Source organism: Sebastes umbrosus, chromosome 15 (assembly GCF_015220745.1).
Source record: "Sebastes umbrosus isolate fSebUmb1 chromosome 15, fSebUmb1.pri, whole genome shotgun sequence".
Classification (NCBI taxonomy): Eukaryota; Metazoa; Chordata; class Actinopteri; order Perciformes; family Sebastidae; genus Sebastes; species Sebastes umbrosus.
The window spans coordinates 14,695,628-14,715,293 of record NC_051283.1 but is presented as its reverse complement, the minus strand read 5'-3'; the positions used below and the strand labels follow the sequence as shown (position 1 = coordinate 14,715,293).

The 19,666-nt window shown below is 41.6% G+C and overlaps 1 protein-coding gene across 1 annotated transcript; it reads left to right on the top strand.

Annotated features, from left to right (window-relative positions):
* Positions 1 to 403: 403 nt before the first annotated feature.
* satb1a (SATB homeobox 1a) lies at positions 404 to 18,858 on the top strand. Its single transcript, XM_037795958.1, has 11 exons — positions 404 to 952; positions 2,670 to 2,890; positions 2,980 to 3,156; positions 3,240 to 3,366; positions 5,161 to 5,284; positions 6,880 to 6,991; positions 7,882 to 8,420; positions 9,759 to 9,956; positions 11,867 to 12,022; positions 14,659 to 14,862; positions 16,520 to 18,858. The coding sequence occupies exons 2-11, from the start codon at positions 2,683 to 2,685 to the stop codon at positions 17,399 to 17,401; spliced, it is 2,727 nt and encodes a 908-aa protein (XP_037651886.1). The 5' UTR covers positions 404 to 952; positions 2,670 to 2,682; the 3' UTR covers positions 17,402 to 18,858.
* Positions 18,859 to 19,666: the final 808 nt, after the last annotated feature.

Here is a 19,666-nt window from a genome sequence, read left to right as displayed (position 1 = left end):
TACTATAGGCTACTAATATCTACTGTACTATATACCATACTATAGACTACTGCACCATACTGTCATTTTAATGGGCTATAGAGCACTTTCTTGGCTGTATGGAGTAAAAACTTAATTATCTGTATATAAATCATAAACCACTGATAATTTTGTGACAATGAAACATCAACGTTGAAAAAGTTAACATCAGTCATCCACTTCCTCCTCCTCTCTTCTTGTTCCTGCTCCACTTTGTTACCATGGAGAGCTCCACCAGTACCCTAAAGACAATAATAAGTGCGTGCACAGCATGCGGCAAGAAAATAATAAATAGATTTATGCGCAATTGTCACATTTAATACATTTACGGAGCGCGCTAGTGAATTCATTATTACACCATATGCTAATGCAGCTGGGTCCGGCGTATTTATGAGTCTGTGTGGGTGTGTGTGTGAGCCTCTCTCTCTCTTTCTCTCCTCCTCTCTCTCTCTCTGTCTCTCTCTGTCTCTCTCTTCCTGGTGCGCATACGGCTTTGAAGTGTAACCAACAACTGCTATCCCGGAGTCAGTGCTGGAGCTGATCTATGATAGAGGATGTACTCCAGGAGCTCCGAGCCGTGCATTGTTCTCTCTCTCTGGAGCTTGATTTGATCCAACAGTGTCCCGGTGCTCTGGATGGGAGGTCGCTCTGAACTTGCGCTAAGGCCATTTCTCTATACACCGGAAAGCGAAAAACAAGGAGGGATCAGAAGCAAAACTACTTAGACAGTAAACACGATATACTATCGATGTTAAATAGACGATTAGTGTAAGAAAAAGGACGCATACAGACCGAAGAGAACCGGTTTCCTCATCTGGAGATCAATGGAAGCGAGGATAATACCACATGGATACAGCCGATGTCTGCTGGAGCGGGCTGTTGTTGTTGTTGTATGATGGCAGGTCGGACATGCACGTTGTGCCGACTGAAACAGGTTGGTTTTTCGCCTCGATTAAAACTTCAGCACAATCAAAACGTGGGACGATTAGCGCGCATTTATAGGTGCTGATGATGAACTGAATCACTGTCACTGACAGCAGCGGCGCGCCTGCTGGAGATGACAGCAGGTTTATTATTATTATTTTTATTATGGGAAGCTGCGCTCTATTATTCACTGATTTTTTTTTTTTTTACTGGATTTAGAGGGTTATCCTAATCGCTGCATCTGGGTGAAGGTCATCCTCTATTACTGATCCGGATATCCTTCAGATCTGTGTGTACGTGTGTGCCAAAAATTGTGTTTTCTTGTTAGACAGAGAGGTGTAAATGACTGAAACATCGTTCTGTCACACTCTCTACACGCTCACCAGGTATCCAGATATACTTAATTTGTATTTATGTGTGCTATTATTTAATTTTCTGTCTAGAAATTATGGATGCATGCATCTACCCTGATTTGGTTTGTCATTGCAAAAGTTACTTTAAAAATGTATGTTATACTCTCTAGACGCTCACCAGGTATCCAGATATACTTCTTGCTGTATTTTTTGTATACTATTATTCAATTACTGTCTAGAAATTATGGATGCATGCATCCTATCCTACCCTGATTTGGTTTGTCGTTGCAAAAGTTATTTTAAAATGTATGTAATACTTTCTAGACGCTCACCAGGTATCCAGATATACTTGATTTGTATTTATGTGTGCTATTATTTAATTACTGTCTAGAAATTATGGATGCATGCATCCTAATCTACCCTGATTTGGTTTGTCATTGCAAAAGTTACTTTAAAAATGTATGTTATACTCTCTAGACGCTCACCAGGTATCCAGATATACTTCTTGCTGTATTTTTTGTATACTATTATTCAATTACTGTCTAGAAATTATGGATGCATGCATCCTATCCTACCCTGAATTGGTTTGTCGTTGCAAAAGTTACTTTAAAATGTATGTAATACTTTCTAGACGCTCACCAGGTATCCAGATATACTTAATTTGTATTTATGTGTGCTATTATTTAATTACTGTCTAGAAATTATGGATGCATGCATCCTAATCTACCCTGATTTGGTTTGTCATTGCAAAAGTTACTTTAAAAATGTATGTTATACTCTCTAGACGCTCACCAGGTATCCAGATATACTTCTTGCTGTATTTTTTGTATACTATTATTCAATTACTGTCTAGAAATTATAGATGCATGCATCCTTTTCTACCCTGATTTGGTTTGTCATTGCAAAAGTTACTTTAAAAATGTATGTTATACTCTCTAGATGCTCACCAGGTATCCAGATATACTTGATGTATTTATGTGTGCTATTATTTAATTAATGTCTAAAACATTATGGATGCAGGCATCCTTTTCTACTCTGATTTGGTTTGTCATTGCAAAAGTTACTTTAAAATGAATGTAATACTCTCTAGACGCTCACCGGGTATCCAGATATACTTCTCGCTGTATTATTTGTATGCCATTATTCAATTGCTGTCTAGAAATTATGGACGCATGCATCCTATTCTACCCTGATTTGGTTTGTCATTGCAAAAGTTACTTTCAAATATATGTAATACTGTAAAGGGACATAACAGGAGGTCCCCATTAACTCACAGCTGACCACCACAGACATACTATCAAGATAATACGAGTGCTTTTCATTAGGGTATCTCATACACTGTTTGATTTTTAATCGTCTGTGTCTCTGTATTAGTGTGAAACCACAGATGGATGCCCTGTGTAATGGAGCCAAGAAACCTGAGGGCAGTGATCCCGTTGTAGACACCCGGCCGCCTCCTGCCAAGCTGGCTCGACTGGAACAAAACGGAGCGGGACCCTCGGCCCAGGAGAGGAGCAGTCCTGTGGCCAAAAACCCCTGCCTGGCCCAGAAACCCGCCGCAGTGAGGCCGCAGAGCAAGAGCTGGCACAGCAAAGGTACAAGGGTTGAAACATGATATTTTCTGTTCAGTGATTATGACTCCTAGGTGTTATCCGATATGTCTAATAACTGTCCATCAATTCAGGGAGCCTGCTGCCGGTGTTCTGCGTGGTGGAGCACAGGGAAAGCCCTCAGGAGGGAGAGAGGAGAGAAGAACACGCCGAGTTTGTGTTGGTCAAGAGAGATCTGCTGTTCAACCAGCTGATAGAGATGGCCCTGCTGACACTGGGCTACTCACACAGCTCTGCCGCACAGGCCAAAGGTACATTCAGTAACATAAACTTGGACACTCGAGAGTCAATGACACGATCGATCGTTTCTCATGTTTTTCACATTTGTGTTCAGGTCTGATCCAGGTGGGCAGGTGGAACCCGGTGCCTCTGTCCTGCGTTACAGATGCTCCTGATGCCACAGTGGCTGATATGCTGCAGGATGTTCACCATGTTATCACCCTTAAAATACAGCTGCGCAGGTAGGAGGCTGACATCACATCTATAAATATGTCTGTCTGCAGTTACAGTCAGGTTATATTCCTCAGCCTGTCTGTACGGACTCTAAATTATCTGTAGTTGTGAATGTGGGTCTGCTTTTCACCCAGTGCATGCTGGAAAGCCTCCAGCCACTCACCATCTCTAGTTTGTATTAAGAAAATAAAATAACCAAAGGGTATTGACCAAATCAGACCCTCCAGGGAATGATTAAACTCAATTTCTTTTTTATCTTATCTCGATGCCATTAGATTAGGTTTAATGAGTGATTTTAGTTGCTTGTTGCAGTGAATATTGATGAGCATTTTAATGGTGCATGACATTAATATTTATTTCTTCATGTAACATTTCTAAATAATCATTGTCCCAATTTTTTGACAGTTGCCCTTTAGTTGTGCCACATATTGAGTCAGATCCGCCATGAGAGTTTGGACAATGCAGCATATTTATTTTCACAAGATACAATAGATCATTTAATATAGGCCCTTTTCACAGGAGGAAAAAAAAGAAAAATCACAGGTGTTACAATAACTTTAATGATGGAAGCAGCTAAATGGAATTCAGACATCATTAATTTTATGATTTACACCCGTTACTGTGCTTTTCCTACTGTGACATGTCAACATGTCTTCCATAAAAAAGGCCTATTCGCTCAAAGAAAGAAGGACCCGACACCATGTATGTTTTCCCGGTTCTCACATGAGTTTATCCGTTTCATTTATCAAGTGCTTTAGTTTTCCGCCCACAGCCCAGACTTTCATTCATATGCTTGAACGTGTGTTTTAGACTGGAAACTTGTTCAGGGTCTTACATCACCCAGTGCATGCTGGGAGAGGCTCTATAGAAGCAAGTTGAGAAGTTTTGGGGAGATATTGTTTTTAAAGGGGCACACCAACTGATTTTACACATGAGGTTCAGTTTACTCGTCACAAGAAGTACCACTCAGTTGTCTATCTTCTGTGGCTCTAAAGGGAGCTTTCTTGAGTCTGAGAAAATAACCCCAATGATGTCATCAGAAAGATGTCATAAAGTTATTGTTATTGGACTTAAAGGATCCGCTGTTTTTGGAGCTTGAACCATAGTGGGTAATAAAAGTAAAGTTGCAGGTTTTGAATCATGGGGTGGGTCTGACCCTACTAATTAACAGGTCAGGGGGGTCGAAACATTTACAGTATATATCCTTCTTACCTGTAATCCTAATTAAATATTACAATATATTTCCCATATTCATGCCTGGAAGAATCTCGTAATATGATTTCAGACACCCCTAAAGTGGACCATACCATTTCTTAACCTTGACGTTAGTTGAACATCTCAACTGCCTGCCTCACTCCCATCATTGCATTGGCTCACGTCCTTATTAAAGTCTAAGCTTGCGTGCGTCGCAGAAGCCAATGAAGACGCTGTATCTTAATGTAAACTAGCTATCTAGCTAGTTTAATACACTCCGCTTTCTTACCTTCAGAGTTTCTGAATTAGATTGTGTCAAGTGTCTAAGGATGAACGCTAATGTTAGCTAGTTTCTAACTTTTACCTTTAGTTACAGTTTAGCTAACTAACGTTTTGGTTTTGATTTATCACCATCTACATCATCACCTGCAGACTACGTTAAACAAGCAATATACTATAAGGACTGTAAGACTGTGCTGGGAAAAAGTTGTCAATTTTGAGTTTCCCAACTTTATGGAAGTGCCATATTAAATCAGTGGACTATCCCTTTAAACTGCAATATATCAAACGTATGCAATTCAAGTGTTTTTAATTTGCTTTTTGTCTAGTTGTCCCAAATTGGAGGACTTGCCACCCGAGCAGTGGACTCACTCCACAGTGAGAAATGCTCTGAAGGAGCTCCTCAAGGACATGAACCAGAGCTCCCTGGCCAAGGAGTGCCCCCTGTCCCAGGTACAACAGCACACACACACACACAAACACACACACACACACCACACACTTAGAGCCCACACATTCTCATCCCAACTTGTCACATACTGACGCATTGTCAGACCCCTCGGCGTCACTTTTCGATCGTAGCAAACACATGCTTAATGTTGTGAATTAAACATTGAAAATGTGACTTGACGTTGTGAACACAGGACACGGACGAACAGCTGATAGTGTTAAAGTGAATCGTAACGCACAGGACACGAACAGCGGTCTCCTGGATGAAAGCCTTGTGTTTGTTGGAGCCATCCACCTCCCGTTCCGCCTGCTCTGTCTGTCTCTTTCGCACTTTAAACTATGTCACCACAGCACTTTCTCTGAACGTTTACTGTTGCTGCGGATGGGTTTACGTTGTAGTTAATGGAAAGCCTGGTGCATCTCATTCCGCTGCTAAAAGGTGCCTTATGCGGCGGTATTGAACGCCAACGGCCGTGATAAAGTGTCTTTATTTGACACCCTGGGAATGAGAACAGGCTGGAGCATACATACAGTACAAGAAGAGAGAAGAAGAGAAATTGGACTGAAGTTCAAAGTGTGCCCTTCCATACTCTGCAGATGTGTGTACTGTGTACTGCATGTGTGTGTTTCTGCCTCCTTTGACGCATGCGGCAGAGTAAGCGTGTGGTGGTCCAATAGTTAGACAGGAAGTCCAGATGCAGAGGTAGATAAGGTGTGGGGGCAGAGCGCGAGAGAGAAACAGATAACGAGAGATGGCTATCTCTTAAAAAGCCTCCCTGCTGCCTGGGCTGCTGCCTATCTTGATTATTTCGACTGCCAGCCTGTCTGCCTCTGTCTGTCAGCCTCACCCACCGTCTTACTCTCCCTTACTCCATCCGTCCATCACTCTCCCTCTGTGGTATCTACCTTTTTTACCTTCACTCTTGACTGATTCAGCAACAACATCCAAATCTGGTTTTGATCGTTTAATCAAGCAAACACAGACACAACTGCAGAAATAATTTTACATTAATCATGCAGTATTTGGGGAAGGCCTTTTTATGAATATTCATAATTATCAACTTAGTCTATCTGTTATTTCGCCTGAGGGTGCGTAGGACATCCATAAATTGCTCACTATCTCTCTCTTCTTCCCTTCTCTGCAGATCTGATACTAGCCAATCCTCCCTCCCCCGTCTTTCCTATCACTCCTTTTACCCCCTCTTTTGTTTGCAAGACGCAGATTAAAATAAATATGAGAAGATGAAAGGTGTAATCAGATGTAAAGATTGCACAGGATAGTCTTCGGGGAAAAACTGTGTGTGAGAGAGACAGACAGACAGACAGACAGACAGACAGACAGAGAGGAATAGTCTCTGATGACCTGTAGTGTTTTGTTTTATTGCACACACACACATGCATGCACGCACATGCACACAGAGCTCCCACACTGACACACTCATCTGTCTTTATTATCCTATTTACCTGGGGGTCTTTTTAATAACACAGATCTGAGTTCATTAATATCAGATGTGTGAACAGCTGAGACGCCCAGGCCGCCCATAGCAGGAGCTCGGAAAATGTAATGAATTTCTATTGTCTTTTCCCCTCTGTTTCAGAGTATGATATCATCTATTGTGAATAGCACTTACTATGCAAATGTCTCAGCTGCCAAGTGTCACGAGTTTGGTCGATGGTACAAGCACTTCAAGAAGACCAAATGCTTCAAGGGTGAGAGCTTTCAATCATGTCTGCAAACATTAAGTGTGCCTGATAAGTCTTACAGCATGTCCCAAAGCCATACTACATACTAATTCTATACAGTATATACTAACAGGGTAGTATACTGTTTTAGCAGTTAGACGAAACATTATATATAGGGGTGCACAATGAAATTTTATCAAAATCTCAAAAAGGCCTAATGCAATTTTCAAATCGCAGGAAGCTCAATATTTATTAAAGGTGAATTATATGTCAAACTACCATTTTAAATTAAATATTGTCTTTTATCTTTTTTAATCTTATTTTCTTTTTCCTTTTCTTTTTCTTTTTTCTTTAATTTAACTCTGTTTTTTGTTCTTTATCCTTTTTGCATCGGCAATGGATAAGGGTTGGATGGAAGGGGGCTTTGGGGGAAAAATACCAAAATATGGAGGGACAATCATTTACATTTGGGCTCAATTTGTATATTTCTGTACACCTGTTGTTACTCCCAATAAATTATTACGGGAAAAAAAAATGTAAATATTGTGGGGCTGCAGAGATGTCCTGACCTACACATCAGCATATTAATTCCCCCTAATATCACAAATCATAGCGCAATCAATACGTCAGATATCAAGATGTTTCCAATTCATTTAAAAAAATGTACAGCTGTGAACAGACTCTCCGTTTAATTTGTGCATTGCATTGTGGGAGAATAGTCCGTCGGCAGCACACTGTATTTGTTGCGCATGCTGTCTTTTTTGAATATTCTTCTTTTTGACTCTTTTCCATTGTGAACACACCACATACTCAAAACCTCATTAGAATTAGTATTTAGTGCGTATTTGGGACACACTGTTAGTATTTGATGTGTTAATAATTGAACATCTGTCTTTGTTTTCCTTCTCCTGCACCAGAGATCGACAGCTTCTCTGACCAGTCCGCACATATCACCCTCACCCAGCAGCCAATCACAAGTAGCCCAGCTGATCAGAGCTCCACCCTTTTTTTCTCTCATGGAGAAGTAGCCAACATATGTGGCCATCCCCCCCTCGGCCTGCGCCCCCCCGGGTTGGTAGCCCAGCCTCTCAGCTCCCAAATGGTCAACCAGCAGCTGGTGATGGCCCAGTTTCTTAACCAGCAGTATGCTGTCAGCCGCATGCTAGCTGGCCAGGGTCTCTCACCGGCCCCGCAGCAGTATCTCAACCACCCGCCTGTAGGGATGGCTCCCCCCGCCATGGTCTTCTCCAAAGCCCCCGATTCCCAACCCCCGCAGCAGACACAGTGTGGCCCAGTGGGAGGCCCCGTAGCAGGGCCACAAACCCAGACACTGGCTGGGTCTTCTGTGGGGCCAAACGACGTGGCGAATGACATCTACCACTGTGTGAGGGAGGAACTGAAGAGAGCAGGCATCTCCCAAGCCATCTTTGCCCGGGTGGCCTTTAACAGAACCCAGGTATGAACGGAGGGGACTTTGATCTGCATGAAAGGTGTTGAAATTCATAAGAGGTTGCTGGTGATTATCTTTTGGAAGTGTTTTCTGGTGTTGCGGTTGTAGGTAAGTGTGTTTGATGGTTGGCACATTGGCATGGCCTTTGCCGCAGTGCCCCCTCCCCCCATGCATGTGTGTGTATGTATGTATGTGTATGTGTGTGTGTGTGTTTGTGCCAGCCCTCTGCAGCACAAAGCTGGTGCCAGCACTGAAGCAGCTGCTGGGCCAACTAATCACAACCCCTTGGAGAAAAGCTGTCTCCCTCTCTACCTCTTCTTCTGCCTTACTGTCCCTCCATCTTGCCATTTAATCTCTACCTCTGATTGTCAATCCATCTTTTTTTTTTTAATCGTTCCCTTTTTCCTTCCACTGGTGTCCCTCGTTTTGTATCCATATCTTCCTCTGTCATCGCCTCTAACACTAAAATACCACGTTATCTGTGTCTATCATCTTACATTCACCACCCTACCCGCGCTCAGAGGACAGGCTAAGCCCATTGTTATTATTATTATTACCGTCATTATCATTTTCATCACAATAAGCAGAGCTGGTTATTATCCACCCCCATGTTTCCCCATTGCCAAGTCCAAGGTGCTTCGGCGCCAGCCATACAAGTTGGGCATGACGCCAAGATGCCATATAGAAGTGAGGAGAGCATTTGTCATTCGGCGATTCACGCAAAGCCGCCATTTATTTGGAAGGAGGGGGTTTGTTTGCAGGGTGGATCCAAAGATGATCCATGATTTGAATAAGAAGGCTGTTTCCTCCCTTACTGCCAGCGTGAAATCTGATTTCTTTTCAGGAAGGAAGCCCTACTATCTGCATGTGGTGTTTGAAGGCTTTCCTGCCTTCACAGATACACACAGAATAATGCTAGCTCTACAAGCGAGTAGCGTGCTTAGCACTGACTGGAGAACTGGCTCTGGATCATCTGTGAAACACTAAACCGCAGGAACTTGATAAGGTGCCCCTTTGAATGAGATCCAGAGGTGGATATGAGGAGCTTTCACAAAATTCCTTCAGGCATATGAGAAACTTTATATATGTAAAAATGATGGGAAAATCCATATTTCCCAGGAAGTCAGAATATTTCTTTCAAGATTTTTATTTGAATGCACAGCAAAGGAATAAACTATAGCCTTAAGATCATTTTGATGGTAACTTTAGCAACACCAGCAATCCTTCTCTTTGAATAGCAGTCTGAAGCCAATATACATCAACATGTCTGAATGATGCATGTATCATTGTGTATTGTTTGCTTATACTAATCAATGAGTATCGACTTGTGTGTGCCTTTACCAGGGCCTGCTGTCAGAGATCCTGCGGAAGGAGGAGGACCCTAAACACGCCTCCCAGTCTTTGCTGGTCAACCTGCGGGCCATGTACGGATTCCTGCAGCTGCCCGAGGTTGAGAGGGAGCGCATCTACCTGGAGGAGAAAGACCGAAGCCTGACTGGATTCATCCCAAGCTGCAATAACACGCCACCGAGATCCACACAGGTCAGCCGGCAGAGAGACAAAATCAAAAATCAGTGTCACAAAGCTGCTGTGAAATGCTTTGACTGATGTGTTTCTCCCATGAAAGAGAACTGAAATATTGTAGATGGAGGAGTACTGTTAGCAGATAAAACACATAGACTGCTGTGAAAGACAATTGTATGGAGAGAGAATACTGATGGAACTTAGTTAATTTAACAAAGATAAGTAAAAGACATAATCAACAAAACATAAATCATTGTATTATATTAGGGAGTCGTTGCGAAGTTGTGAAGCTTACTGACCCCTGACCTTTCCTCTAACAGCACCATGAGGTAGACATTTGTGGTTTTGAGTCAACAGTCTTGACAACTAAGGATAGATTGCCAAGACATTTGGTATCGACATTTATGCTCCCTTTAAGTGTGATTTGTAATACAATTGGTGATCCCTTAGCTGTTAATGCTAGCATCATGTCAAAACTGTACTTTGGTTTTTGATCAAATACCTCCAAAACTTACCCATCACCCTCAGCTGTACTTTGTCTTTAATGCTAATTATCCGATGTAGTTGATGTTGTTGTGATGGTGTATTTTTTGTTAATAATTTCCAATGCATATCTTTAAAATAAATAAAAAAAACAGCATTTGTATACAGTATTAGTAAATCAAAAGGTTGGAGAGTAGGAAAGGACTTCCCACTATTCCACCGGTTCCCAATCTGAGGGTCCCGACCCCCACTAGGGGTCGCCAAAGCTTAACGGGGGGGGTCGCGAGGCCTTCTTAATTTTAAGGGTTGTAAGACAACTTTAAAAAATTAAGAAAAAAAAAAAAGTATACAGTTGGCCTATATCTCAGCATTTCATTCATTTCTGTAAAGAAAACTAAATTAAAAAGTTATTTTAAAGTTTGGATTATTATTTAAGATATATATTCACAGAGTCTTCCTTCTCTGCTAAACACACAATACAGTATTACAAAAGTATGCAGTTAAAACAACCAAAGCGCTAAATAGAACAATGGCTAAAAAAACACTAAATTTGTCAAAAAATAAGAATTATAAGTATGTCTGATTGTTAAAATAGAAAAAATACATATTACAGACAGAGAATTGTATTAAAAGTTCCTAAAGATAACAGGAAAACTCATCTCTGATGCAAATAATCTGCTCAAAATTCATCTAAATCGCTCATTTTACACAAACCTCCTGCAATTATTGCATTCACTATTTGGGTGAAATGTACAGTTTATCAGTTGTTCTGTGCTGTTATTGTTATGCATTGAATATAATATGAAATATCCATAAAATGTGTTACTTAGTCAGGGGATCGTCAGCTTACTCCCTTAAGGAAAAAGGTTGGGAACCACTTCTCTAACCGACTCTTGAACAGAAAAATTATATTGATTTTTCTCTTTACTTCTACCCTTCATCTTTCCAATACTGCAGTGCAGGAAAGATGATATGATCTGCAGTAGACTGACCCAACAGCTTCCTCTCTAGCGATGTCTTTAATGAGTCCTCCCTCAAAGCTTCTTTTTTTCATCTCTAATGTTTTTTTCCCCCCATTTTCTGGTATTTCCAATCTGGTGTGGGCAGCTCCCTGTGCACTATACACACTGCTGACTCCCTCTGTTGGCCTGGAGAGGGTGCAGACTGCCACATGTTTCCTCTAATATACATGAAGTTGCCAGCTGCTTCTCCTGCCAGGAAGGAGCTTCACTTCGAGGGAATATCATGTGCACTGATTCATGCTGTCCCCCCCAGATCACCCCCTGACTCCCCTCACCTCATTGGCTTCCCATTTTCCGAGTACTTTAAAGTGTGTTTGACGGAGCACCTGGCCAAACCAGAATTCCGTTACTTAGATACTTACTGTGGCTCGCATTTAAACCCAATTTTCTTCTCTTTCTGTCCTCTTATATGTCTCTTTTTAGGCGAGACTGTCCCCAGTTGCAGGAGACAGAGGGTGCAGGACAGACAGTTGTGTTCTCAATGTCAGCTCTTCAATCTACGAGGACATTCAGCACGAGATGAAGAGAGCCAAGGTGTCCCAGGCTCTGTTTGCAAAGGTGGCTGCCTCCAAGAGTCAGGTACTTACTTGAATCTGATGAGTCCAATATTAAGCACACACACACATATTACACCCAATTGTTTCTATTTCTTGATTGTTCAAATTTAGCTTCCACGATGAATCCATCTCCTCAGTTAAAGCAGGATAACTAGTGTGCATGGAGGAAACCCAGATAATCAACTCAGCAGCTGTACTCTGCAGAGGACTATCATCGGTGCATCAGACTGCTATTGTGTCCTAAATTATCGCTTTAATTGTCGCCCTACAAAAACACATGCACACACACATACACACTACTTATTTCTGCACATAGACACACTGTATGAGCACATGCATGTGTGTGTAATACCACAAACACACACACAGGCATGATTCAAGTGTTTATTGTTCTCATTTTTATGGCAGCCCCATAAGCTTGTTATTGCCTTTTGTTTTGAGGATAATTTCCCTTCATGCAATGGGGGGATTTCAGCTGTTTCATTTTTTCTTCCTCTCGTGTATATCTCCAATTTCACTTTCCTTTATTTCTTTCATTTGTTCGTTCTTTCTTCCTTTTTTTCTCCCTTCTCTCTACTTATCATAAAAATATTTGGAGGTCATTCAGCGGCCATGCCAGTACAGACAGGTGGTCCAAAACCCCTGAGGTTTTTTTTCTATCTCTTCGCTGGCCTCCCTTTTAACTTTACTTTCTCTATGTCCTCTTTGCCTCTCTCTTTCTCTCTTTCTCTCTCTCTCTCTCACGCTCCCTCTCTCTCTGTATTACCGGCTGTTTGGCAGGCAGAACCATGCTGGATCTCTCTGTTCTATCTGCACTGTGCATCTGGATGGCATTGTGTGCTAGACTTGGGCTACCGCCAGGTGTGTGTGTGTGTGTGAGTGTGTGTGTGTGTGTGTGTGTGCGCGCGCATGTGTGTGTGTGTATTTGTGTGAATCTGTGTGTGCGTATCAGCCTGCTTGCGACCGTAATCACGCTCCAGTTCATGAATCTGAAACTAGCTTGGCTTTACGTTCCTCAGTCTGCCACTCACAAGTTTCTTCCCTTGTGATGCAGAAAACAATTCTAGCTAATAAGAAAATCTCTCCGTCATTTTTTTTTATTTATGCCTCCGCGCCAGCAACAGCCGTGGCCAGATGCAGTATGTTTTTGGGTTGTCCGTCCGTCCGTACCATTCTTGTGAACGCGAGATTTCAGGAATAATATTTGAGGGAATTTCTTCAATTTTGGCAAAAACGTCCACCTGGACTCAAGGATGAACTGATTCAATTTTGGTGGTCAAAGGTCATGGTCACTGTGACCTCACAAAGCACGTTTTTGGCCATAACTCAAGAAATCATACGCTAATTACGACAATTTTGCACAAATGTCTAGTAGGATAAAATTATGAAATGAGGACATTTTGGACAGACATGGATGTAAACTGCAAGTTGACTGGTTGGCGGAGACATACAACTGTGAGGTGGTTATTCTAGTTTGGCTTTGCTTTACAACATGAACACATTTTGAATCAATTAATGTGAATGCAAAGTTTATAGAGCAAGGGAAGGCTGAATTGAGACCTCAGATTTGCAGTTATTACCACTTAGGTATATCTTCCTAAACTCTAATTACTCACAAAATGAATAGGATAGTGGGGGTGACATGAATCAAAACTCATATAAATTGACGTGATGTTGCTATGGTAATTTTGATGTCCCATCACTGTGTTAGCCTTAAGCTGCTTTCACGTGATAAGAGATTTGCTCTTCACTCACCGTGAGGTAGGGCACAGAGCCTTGCAGAGGCAGCAGGTATAATTTGTCCCCAAAAAGAGCGCAAGGAACGCCATTCACTGTTTCTAGGCAACAACAACAGTTGCAGCCGTTCTCATTGGTTGCATTTTGAAAGGTCAGCGGCAACTGATGTCGAAGTTGAAATAATTTCAATTTTAAGCACATCGCTCGGTGGCAATTTCGAGCAGTGCGCCGAGCCAAGGGTATAGCCAACGCATTCTCATCCCAACTCGTCATATACTGACGCTTTGTCAGACCCCTGTAAACACGTGCTTAAACACTTTAGTTAGGTTTAGGAAAAAAATACATGGTTGGGCTTAAAATTACTACATTTGTACAGTGAAAATGACACTAAACTGTAACAAACGAACAGCTGACTGTAAGGTGACACACAGGACACGAACAGTGGCCTCCTGGATTAAAGCCTTGTGTTTGTTTTCAAATTACTAGATTTTGGAGAACTGCATAAATATGCTTAATGAGTGATAAACTGGCTTTGTTGAAATTATTGTCCCCCAATATTAGGACCCCTAATATTTTCCTTTATTTCCTACTTGCTTAGTGTCAGAAAAACGTATAAATGCCTTTTGTTTGTGCATGCAGTGCTTAAAGGTATGTTGCATGAGGTTAGTTTAGCTGAGCTTAAGAAGTAGATGTAGTAGTCTTTACAATCAAGTAGCAGCTCCGTTTGAAGGCAGGTAGTCTGCACCCATAAACTTCTCCAGAGATGGACACCTTTTCTATCTATGGAGACCTGATACGTCGTTGTATCTGCCTATAACTACATTATAGTGTGTTATAAACCATCCGTTAAATGTTTATATACTGCTTATAAATGGTAGGTCAGGGGACTCGCAGTAAAGTGTTACTGTCCCTGCTGTATAGGGCTGGCTGTGTGAGCTGCTGCGTTGGAGGGAGGATCCCAACCCAGAGAACCGGACCCTGTGGGAGAATCTGTGCATGATCCGCCGGTTCCTCAGCTTGTGCCAGACTGAACGAGACGCCATCTATGAACAGGAGAGCAGCAACATGACGGCACAGCAGCACAGCGCTGACCGGCTTACACTGCTCAGCAACGACAATACACTGGTGAGACTGCAAAAACAAGATAAACATAACATCATTACACACAGACTGCTGTTCCAAACACACTCTGTCTCTGCTAGATGTTGCAGCTATAGAAACAGCAGTTTGGAATAAATTGTAAAAAAACAAAAAACAAGCAGTAAAGGCAGATAAATAACCTTCCAATCATCATTTTTTAGAGGGGACGCTGTCCTTCTCAAGAGGGTTTGAGGTGACTTGACTTTCTTTTTTGTAAAGCATTTAAAAATCTATTTAAGAGAAGTGATCCATAAAAAGTTTAATATCAATTTTACCCAAAATTTGAAAGAGAATACATCACATTGAGAGTCAATAGATCTCTAGGGCGTGCAATACAAAAGCTGCATGGTAATGACAGCTAAATGCCAAAAATGTCCTTCCATAACTTGCGCATGGATGAATGGCTTGATTATAGCACAGGCTCATAGTTAATGTCAAAAAATGGTTGTGCATCCCTCTGTTTGTGAAAGTGCATGGTTACATGGAATACCATTACATTAATAGCAAGACAGGAAGACTTCATGTACTATATCAGACCCTGATCAGTTCTGTGGACATGAATGGTTGCATTGCAGAACACCTCACATGTGAAATTGTTATATAGCTTATATTACTTGTACATTTTTAAAGGGTTTTTCAACCTGGTCCCTATTTTCCCATGATTTTGTGTCTGACGAATAGTAACTACAAATTTCTTAAACTGGTCCAATATTGAGGGAGAGCACTGCAGACGGTAGCTGCTCACGGGCTGCAATATGGTGCTATCTGGGCAAGTTGGCACCGTCATTTACATCCACTAAAAATACTTGTTTTTACCATGACAGGTTCTGATTGTTATTATGTGTGTCTGACATTATGGAAAGAGTCTCGCTCAAGGAGAAGTCTCGTTCTGAAATCTCACGAGGTGATGTGGCGCTGGAAGACAACAGTGGAATAGTAGAATACATCCATGGTGGAAACGGGCAGAGCTTGTTGTGTTGGAGTATAGAAAGCGTAGCTTAGTGTTACCTAAAAGATTTTCAGTGTCATGGCTGAATATTTAGATGATTTCGACAATGTGGATCAGGTCTTTGAATTCGATGTTGACCGTGTTTATTTGAGCCAGAGAATACAGACATTCAGATTTCGCATCGAGACTTCTCCTTGAGCGGGACTTGGACACAATAACAAACAGACTAGATCAAGGGAAAGGTAAGAAAAAGGTTTTATTTCTCTGTAGGGTCCTTTCCATAATGTTGTCAGACACTTAAAATAACAATCTGAGGCTGTCAGGGACAAAAACAAGCACATTGACGCTGCTCACTTGCCCTTGTAGCTTGTTTTGCTGCTGTCTGTTACAGCGTTATCCCTCAATACTGGACCAATTTAAAAAAATGATTGTCCCCATTAGTCACTTAGACACAAAAACATGGGAAAATAGGGTCCAGGTTGAAAAATACAGAAGTAACCCTTTAAATAGGCCTATCACTTAAAATCATATAAATATATTTCTGTGTAGGCTGAGTTCCCTTCACACCATCTACCATTAACATTAAACACAATAATATCCACATTAACACAAAATGGAAATTAGTTGGTGTTGAAAAAGACCAAATACAGATTTTTACTCTAATTACTTCTAATTCTCTTTTTCTCTCGTCAGTACCAACGCAACTCTCCGCTGCCACAGCAACACCATCTTCAACCCCATCAACCCCTGCAGCCGGAGGCGGGACCCCACCTGTCTCCACGGCAACCATGTGCTGCATCGCCGGCCGAGTCTGAGGCGGGAGGCAACTGGGGGCACATGAGAGTCCGTCTGCAGGGCCGGGGCAGTGTTAATGATGAGAGAGTGGACAGTAAGGACTGGGTTGAGGGGGGGCAGGGAGAGAGGAGCAGTTTTGGAGGGGACTGGGGTTGTACTGGTAGTTTTAGGGAAACAGATATAGAAAGCAAGGAGCAGGTGATGGACAGAAATGTGGGTGAGGAAGGGATTAATGAGATCCCTGGAGACAGCAAAGAGGAGAAGGAGAAGCTCACTATGAAATGGCCCAATGTGAAGGACGAGGAGCGAGGCGGGCCTGAGGTTTGTTCAGAGGCAGATAATGAGGTCAAAGGTGCAGATGAGGTCCAAGGTGAGGGGTTAAGAGTGTCCCACGAAGCACTGGGAATCCTGCAGAGCTTCATTCAGGACGTGGGCCTCAACCCAGACGAGGAGGCCGTCCACACCCTCTCGGCTCAGCTGGGTCTGCCCAAACACACCATCCGAAGATTCTTCAACAGCCAGGACCATCAACACGACAGCCAGAGCCCCAAACCGAGTCGAGACAACCAGCACGGCTGCACGGACCCAAACCTCACTCAGACAGACATAACTGTAGAGGAACAGGAGGAGGAAGATGATGGAAGGACTGAAACAGAACAAAAGGAGGTGGAAGAAGAGAAGCAAACAGGGGGGAACGAAGAAATTACTGTTTTCGAAGAATCTGAAGTTGGCACTCAAACCATTATCCCTATGAAGGAGGAGCAGGAGAGCTACATCTAACCCAAACCCATGCAGTGACATATCAGTACTGACTGACAGTGTTTCGGTATTGGAGTGTTGTGTAGGTGGGTGTCCTTAAATGCTGGGGAAAAACTAAAAGCTGACTTATTGTACATGTTTACCCAGACAATACACCTACATTAGAAAGCTTACAAATCTCTCCTACGATTTGAGCATCCCTGCTGCACTCGAGACAGAACATAACTGTGACTATATGTGCAGATAATGTTACAACACATTGTTTCTGTGTAGATATTCTGTATGTATTTGGGTGAATGGGACCCAGTATAAAGAGCCTCAGATTACATATCACTGTTAAACAGGAGTAATTATAGTTGGTTGACTGATCTAAAGTTGGAGAAATGTTCACGCCAGAAATGCCTTGTAGAAAGTGGCACTGCCAGTCTGTTTTTTAAAAATGATCTCCATTGTTTTTGTTTGTTTTTTAATAGTGCTTTGTGTTTTGGATCAGTCATTTAAAAACTGTTTCCTTCAGGAATCTCACTGTTATTGTATCTTACATTGTTGTTGTTTGTCACATTGTATTAATCAAGTTTCCTGATTCTGTTTTAAAAGAAATAATAGTCGAATTTATAAACGGCATATAGCATTTGGAATAAACCATTTCATAATTTACAGGGCTAGGGCTGACCCGAATGCTTCGACCGTTACCATGGTAATCAAGCTCCAAATCAGTATTCGAATGTTTTGTTTTTTTAATGTAATAATAATGTATAAATCCCCAAATAGCCCATAAAATAAGGAATAATCTGACATTATTATTCATTATTCGTATTCAACATTAATTATTATTAGTTATTCTCAGACAGATATTGCTGTTTGTTGTGCGTAGAGGAGCTTGTGTGTACAGTAGTACGGCAGCGGCACTGTAACAGCGGAGATAGAGACAGACAGAAGAACATGTCAGCCTGCCGCGCCTCAAAGCTTTGAATACCTTCGAATATTTTTTCATCGAAGCTTCGAAGCCCCAAAAATGGTATTCGGGACAGCCCTAGACAGGGCCTCCTCTGCAGTCTTACTGCAGTGTGTAATGACTCATTAGGTGAGTTACCAAGCTGATCAATATGAACATCTATAATGTCTCTACTGCAGATGAGTCCATTTTTGTTCCTATTTCTCAACAGTAATCACAACATTTCGTTGAGATTTAATTTGCTCCTGAACACATCACAGTTTACATACAGTGTTTCTATTGATGCATGAATCTATAAATCTGTCTCCTCAAATAGCTATATGCTATTTTGGGAATTGTTATGTTTACACATCTTGTGGTTGTCATATTGTACTGATTTACATACTTGTAGCAGAGGCACGGAGCGTTGCACAATGTTTAATGTTTCTTCATGAAAGACAGATTGTGGACTAGAAATATAAGACTGAAGCCGTGCAGCGTGTACATGAAATGTTCAAATTAAATGATAGCACTTTCAGACTCATTCATAATTGTACTGTATGTTCTTTACTTCTGATCTTACAGTTGGAAATATTTATTTCACAAACTGAGCGAGATTAATAAAAATGTGTTTTTTGGACGATAGCTTTTAATTAAAAAAAAAAAATTCCATTTCATTGTATTAATATTCAAATAGAAAGTGGAAACTTTCCCCATCCATATAATCAGTAACATGAAGTTTCTCACCAGGAAATTCAGGTTTCAAACCTCGTGATAAAATCTGCAGGAGCCCTCAGATAGCTGGAAGGCGTCAAGCTATTTCTGCTTTCTGACTCATAAAAAGACGGTTGTTGTCCTCCAAAGTAGCAAAATATCAGCCGATGACATTTACACTTAGTTGGGATGTGTTAGCAATGTAAAGAATTGGATTTGGGGACAATCTGAGATTAATCAAGTTGGAAAGTCTCTTTGAAACAAGTAAATAAGAGATGAAGCTCATTTATCACTCTGCTATTTTAGGACAAGCAGAGGCCTGCTGTAGAAGACTCATTAAAGATTAAATCAATGCTTCTGATGTCCACTGTCTGTACTGGAGTTATAGAGTTAGTAGCGATGATTTCCTCTTATATGACTGTGTCTTTGTTGGTGAATTGCTGTCATTGTTTCCAGCCATCAGACAATATGCGTCTGTGCTGGACTATCTGTACCAGTGGATCTGTGTCTCTGCACAATCACATGCCCCTCAGTGCAGCCACTGTTTTCTCCTTTTTCTTTTATCTATTTCTATCCATGTTTCTGTCTCCCTCTCTCTGCCCCTGACTCTCATCCGTCTCTCCTCAGGACTCTCCGCG